This window comes from Salvelinus sp. IW2-2015, unplaced genomic scaffold, assembly GCF_002910315.2.
Source record: "Salvelinus sp. IW2-2015 unplaced genomic scaffold, ASM291031v2 Un_scaffold2085, whole genome shotgun sequence".
NCBI lineage: Eukaryota > Metazoa > Chordata > Actinopteri > Salmoniformes > Salmonidae > Salvelinus > Salvelinus sp. IW2-2015.
The window spans coordinates 76,687-82,163 of NW_019943426.1; the positions used below are offsets into that span (position 1 = coordinate 76,687).

Consider the following 5,477-nt stretch of genomic DNA (forward strand, 5'->3'; position numbering starts at 1 on the left):
TGTGTGTGTGTGTGTGTGTGTGTGTGTGTGTGTGTGTGTGTTACCTCTGCTATTGACTCAACGCATAACAGATTGCCCCGGATGGTCTGTCCTCTCCACCCTAACTTAATTTTAGACATAAACATCATCAATCAGTAGATTAGCAGAGGTTGTCAGTAGCGATTTAATCTCAGTAAACAGTAATCAGCTGTGTCAAGTTATTCAGGAATAGTCGCTAGTGTTTATTGAATATTAAGTGAATAGCATAAAATATGAAAAATATTTTTTTACCATTTAGGATACACATGGATTTGTCTCACTTATTATGTCCAACGGAAATTCTGTGAATCCAATAATAACCTATTCATTTTATTAATCTCATATTATTTTTGACGAAGTGAATATGATTTGATATAGCCTACATAAACTTGTACATTTTATAAAGTAGGCTAGCATTGAATTACAGCATTACTTATCCTATCTATAAAACCTATTGAGCCACACACCGTGCAAAATTGTTATTAGTAAATTATGATCATGGTAAATTCGTATTATTAGTCGTGTTTAATCCATTATTACCATTTTGTGCGGAATGAGAATTGGGTGAAAGTGATAATTTACCGAGATTTTACTTGTGTTATCCACTACTCCCCTCTAGTGGTGTACATTTTTTGTGCGAGTGTTAAATTTAAATTTGCAGATATAAATCTGTAAAAATGCTCATAGCATATAGGCTGTTCTGAAACCGTACCCGCGAGTGAACTAATTCCCCGGTGGTGAAACGAAGTAAAGTAGATGTACTCTGGGTGGTAAATAAACCAACGAGAACAGATAAAAAAATGTATTCACTCTGTCGAATCTGCGCTCGAGATGTTCTTGAACAGCGCCCGGGTTGAAAGGTCAACGTTGCGAAAACATGGCGGCTTCAAGCAAGACAACGGTGGTGCTTAAGACGGTCAAGAACATTGTTGTTCAGTTTTGTCCGTTTGAAGCCAATGTTCGTTCCACACGGTAAGAATATTTGTCACTTTTCTACCTAGGACACGTAAATATCTATTTCTCTAGTGAACTTGTGCTTTATTCAGTCTATGAAAGGGAATTGACCATGTCATGATGTGAAACAGCATTCGGGTCCCTCTGTACTGTAGGACAAATAATGCATCTCTTGTTCCACACAGATGGACACAGACAATCACACTATCGTTGAATGTTATCTCATCTGTGCAACCAGTAATTCTTGCGCAAAATTACTGCTTATTGTTGATATAGACATATTTATGAAGGTTATTAGTTTCTAGCTAGCTGTTTTAAATCTGCAACGTTACCTAGCCTAATAACCGTTCAGATTGGCAGATTGAGTTTGTCATTCAGGTGCTCGCTTCACTGCCATTACCGTCATAGGCTCATGTAAGAATATAACTGGCTGTATGCCTAAACGTAATACGCAATCACGCAATGTGTTTATTACTGTTTATTCCAGATTTACAAACTATCTACACAGTTTAGTAGCGTGGCCAATCAAAACGCATATTTTGACCAATGGGGAAAGTATTATGTTAATTGTATTGATACAATTCTAAAAAGTCTAAACCTCATGTCTCCATCATAATCCGTTCAAAAGTTATTGGAGTTTTTACCCTCATACAATGGCCAGAATTATCTCTGTGAAATGTCAACGGAGCACTGAGCGTATAGCAAGCTTTTTTATTTTCAAAGCCTTTTACATTTCATTCAGCTCCTGTCAAGCAAATTAAAATGTTTGTGACCCGCAGAAACAACTTTGAAGACCATTACCACAAAATGTAAAATCCTCAATTGTTACGAGAAACCTGCACTGCTATGTCAACAGAGCTCGGTGCTTTTTATCGGATTTATTAGGTTACGAAATCCGACTTTTTGGATGTAATGTTCATGATATGTTAGAGGATGACCCCACTGAACAATTCAGAACATGAATGATCATATTTGTCTTGGTAAAATGTATTTTATGACATAAGGAAGTGACATTTCATCACCCATGCACATGTTCACCCACTCTGGGCAGAGGGGGCCCGTAACTACCCTATTCCATAGCCTGTGTAGCCACAAGGCTCATTCTATAAAATAGTCTATAAACATCACCAGAGTCACTGAAATAAGGGATGGTTGGTATGTATTTGACAGTCACTGGAATAAGGGATGGTTGGTAGGTATTTGACAGATTGCTTGATCCTCTAAATGTGTGAAATTGATCTATAGATCTTATTCCGGTGAGGGGTCAACCCACACAGACATGCATCCCCTGTTAATGTGATGTTCCATGTTGGTGTCCTGCAGGGAGTTCCTGGTCCTGGTTGGGTCTGAGAAGGCCAGATCTACCAATATGAACTGTGAGGTGATGACAGAAGTAAAACACGACCAGTCTGAACCAGTGGTGGACATCACATTCAGTAAGTAGAATAAACCTGACTTTTACCTAAGACTTACTTCATATGGGCCTATGGAGGTTATAGACTGGGTATCAGTCTGTTTAGCATGACAAGGAGTGGAAGGAAGGCTAAATGACACATGGTACAAGGAGTGGAAGGAAGGCTAAATGACACAGGGTACAAGGAGTGGAAGGAAGGCTAAATGACACGTAACCGGATTGGAAGGAAGGCTAAATGCACAGGGTACAAGGAGTGAAGGAAGGCAAATGACACAGGGTACACGGAGTGGAAGAGCTAAATGACACAGGGTACACGAGTGAGGGAAGGCTAAATGACAAGGTACACGATGGAAGGAGGCTAAATGACACAGGGTAGACAAGAGTGAAGGAAGGCTAAATGACACAGGGTACACGGGTGCGAGATAAAGGCATATACACAGGGTACGGAGTGGAAGGAAGGCTAAATGACAACATGGTACACGGAGTGGAAGGAAGGCTAAATGACACAGGGTAAAGGAGTGGAAGGAAGGCTAATGAACCAGGTACACGAGATGGAAGGAAGGCTAATGACACAGGGTAACGAGTGGAAGGAAGGCTATACAAAGGAGACCGGAGTGGAAGGAAGGCTAAATGACACAGGGTACACGGAGTTGGTAAGGAAGGCTAAAATACGGGTACACGGAGTGGAAGGAAGGCTAAATGACACAGGGTACACGGAGTGGAGGAAGCTAAATACACAGGGTACACGGAGTGGAAGGAGGGCTAAATGACACAGGTTACACAGGAGTGGAAGGAAGGCTAAATACACAGGGTACACGGAGTGGGAAGGAGCATAATGACACAGGGTACAACGAGTGGAAGGAAGGCTAAATGACACAGGGTACACGGAGTTGGAAGGAAGGCTAAATGACACAGGGTAACGGAGTGGAGGAAGGCTAAATGACACAGGGTACACGGAGTGGAAGGAAGGCTAAATGACACAGGGTACACGGAGTGGAAGGAAGGCTAATACACAGGTACGGAGTGGAAGGAAGGCTAAATGACACGGGTACACGGAGTGGAGGAAGGCTAAATGACACAGGGTAACGGAGTGGAAGGAAAGGCTAAATGACACAGGTACAGAGTCGAAGGAAGGCTAATGACACAGGGTACACGGAGTGGAAGGAAGCTAATGACACAGGGTACACGAGTGAAGGAAGGTAAATGACACAGGGTACACGGAGTGGAAGGAAGGCTAAATGACACAGGGTACACGAGTGGAAGGAAGGCTAAATGACACATGGTACACGGAGTGGAAGAAGCTAAATGACACAGGGTACACGGAGTGGAAGGAAGGCTAAATGACACAGGTACACGGAGTGGAAGGAAGGCTAAATGACACAGGGTACACGGAGTGGAAGGAAGGCTAAATGACACAGGGTACACGGAGTGAAGGAAGGCTAAATGACACAGGGTACACGGAGTGGAAGGAAGGCTAAATGACACAGGGTACACGGAGTGGAAGGAAGGCTAAATGACACAGGGTACAGGAGTGGAAGGAAGGCTAATGACACAGGGTACAAGGAGTGAAGGAGGCTAAATGACACAGGGTACACGGAGTGGAAGGAAGGCTAAATGCACATGGTACACGGAGTGGAAGGAAGGCTAAATGACACAGGGTAACAGGAGTGAAGGAAGGCTAAATGACACAGGGTACAGGAGTGAAGGAGGCTAAATGACACAGGGTACACGGAGTGGAAGGAAGGCTAAATGACACAGGGTACACGGAGTGGAAGGAAGGCTAAATGACACAGGGTACACGGAGTGGAAGGAAGGCTAAATGACACAGGGTACACGGAGTGGAAGAAGCTAAATGACACAGGGTACACAGAGTGGAAGGAAGGCTAAATGAACAGGGTACACGGAGTGGAAGGAAGGCCAAATGACACAGGTACACGGAGTGGAAGGAAGGCTAAATGACACAGGTACACAGGAGTGGAAGGAAGGCTAAATAACACGGGGTACACGGAGTGGAAGGAAGGCTAAATAGACAGCAGGGTACACGGAGTGGAAGGAAGGCTAAATGACACAGGGTACACGGAGTGGAAGGAAGGCTAATGACACAGTTTGGTACACGGAGTGGAAGGAAGGCTAAATGACACAGGGTACACGGAGTGGAAGGAAGGCTAAATGACACAGGGTACAAGGAGTGGAATGTTAGCAAAACAGGTTCTGGATTTCAAGCTAGGTGTATTAAGGCAGTTGTCACAAGTCCTGGTCCTGGAGATATACAGAACCCGTCAAAAGTTTGGACACACCTACTCTTTCCAGGGTTTTTCTTTATTTTTACTATTTTCTACATTGTAGAATAATAGGGAAGACATCAAAACTATGAAATAACACATATGGAATCATGTAGTAACCAAAAAAGGGTTAAACAAATGTTGGAAAATGATTACTACATGATTCCACATGTTATTTCATAGTGTTGATGTATTCACTATTATTCTATAATGTAGAAAATAGTCAAATAAAGAAAAACCTTTGAATGAATAGGTGTGTCCAAACTGCATGTATATATGCAGGCTTTTGTGCCAGCCCAGCATTAACTCACCTGATTCCAGCTGTTGGCCTGGATTAAATAGCCTGCTCTGCCCACCCTGGAACACTCTAGTCTCAGGGTTGGTGACCATTGTAGTAAAAGCTTAAAGAAATTTGATGCAATGACCAGGTTTTTACACAATGAAATCATAATTATCATTACATAGTAGTAATCTAGCCTGTTGGGTTCTTTAGGGTCCTAGTCTTCACCATTTGGTACCAGGTAACAGTTCCCAATTTTTTGTTTTGCATACCTTTTATACTGCCTCTGCGAAGCAACTTTTTTTACCTGTGTTTTCCCCCTTCTCTACAGTGGATGGAGAGAGGCTAATGATGAAGGGTGCGAGACTGACCAGCAAGGAGATGCTGACTGCACTGCAGTCCCGATGTATGGCCAAGGACCCGCAGGGCAAAATTACAGCCAAGAAGTAGTCCCCTCCCTCCCTCAGTATTATGTATGTGTCTATGTATATTTGTGAATGTTTATGATAAAATACTTTATTGAAATGTT

The 5,477-nt window shown here is 42.7% G+C and overlaps 1 protein-coding gene across 1 annotated transcript; it reads left to right on the top strand.

Moving 5' to 3' along the window:
• Positions 1–871: 871 nt before the first annotated feature.
• Positions 872–5,477, top strand: LOC112072911 (large ribosomal subunit protein mL53). The gene is made up of 3 exons (XM_024140288.1): positions 872–990; positions 2,296–2,408; positions 5,280–5,477. The coding sequence occupies exons 1-3, from the start codon at positions 896–898 to the stop codon at positions 5,396–5,398; spliced, it is 327 nt and encodes a 108-aa protein (XP_023996056.1). The 5' UTR covers positions 872–895; the 3' UTR covers positions 5,399–5,477.

Excerpts from the sequence above, each read along its gene's own strand:
- LOC112072911 (XM_024140288.1), top strand. The coding sequence starts at position 896 with ATGGCGGCTTCAAGCAAGACAACGGTGGTGCTTAAGACGGTCAAGAAC. Across the intron at positions 991-2,295 it reads GCCAATGTTCGTTCCACACG|GGAGTTCCTGGTCCTGGTTG; the intron begins GTAAGAATATTT and ends GGTGTCCTGCAG. Across the intron at positions 2,409-5,279 it reads AGTGGTGGACATCACATTCA|TGGATGGAGAGAGGCTAATG; the intron begins GTAAGTAGAATA and ends CCTTCTCTACAG.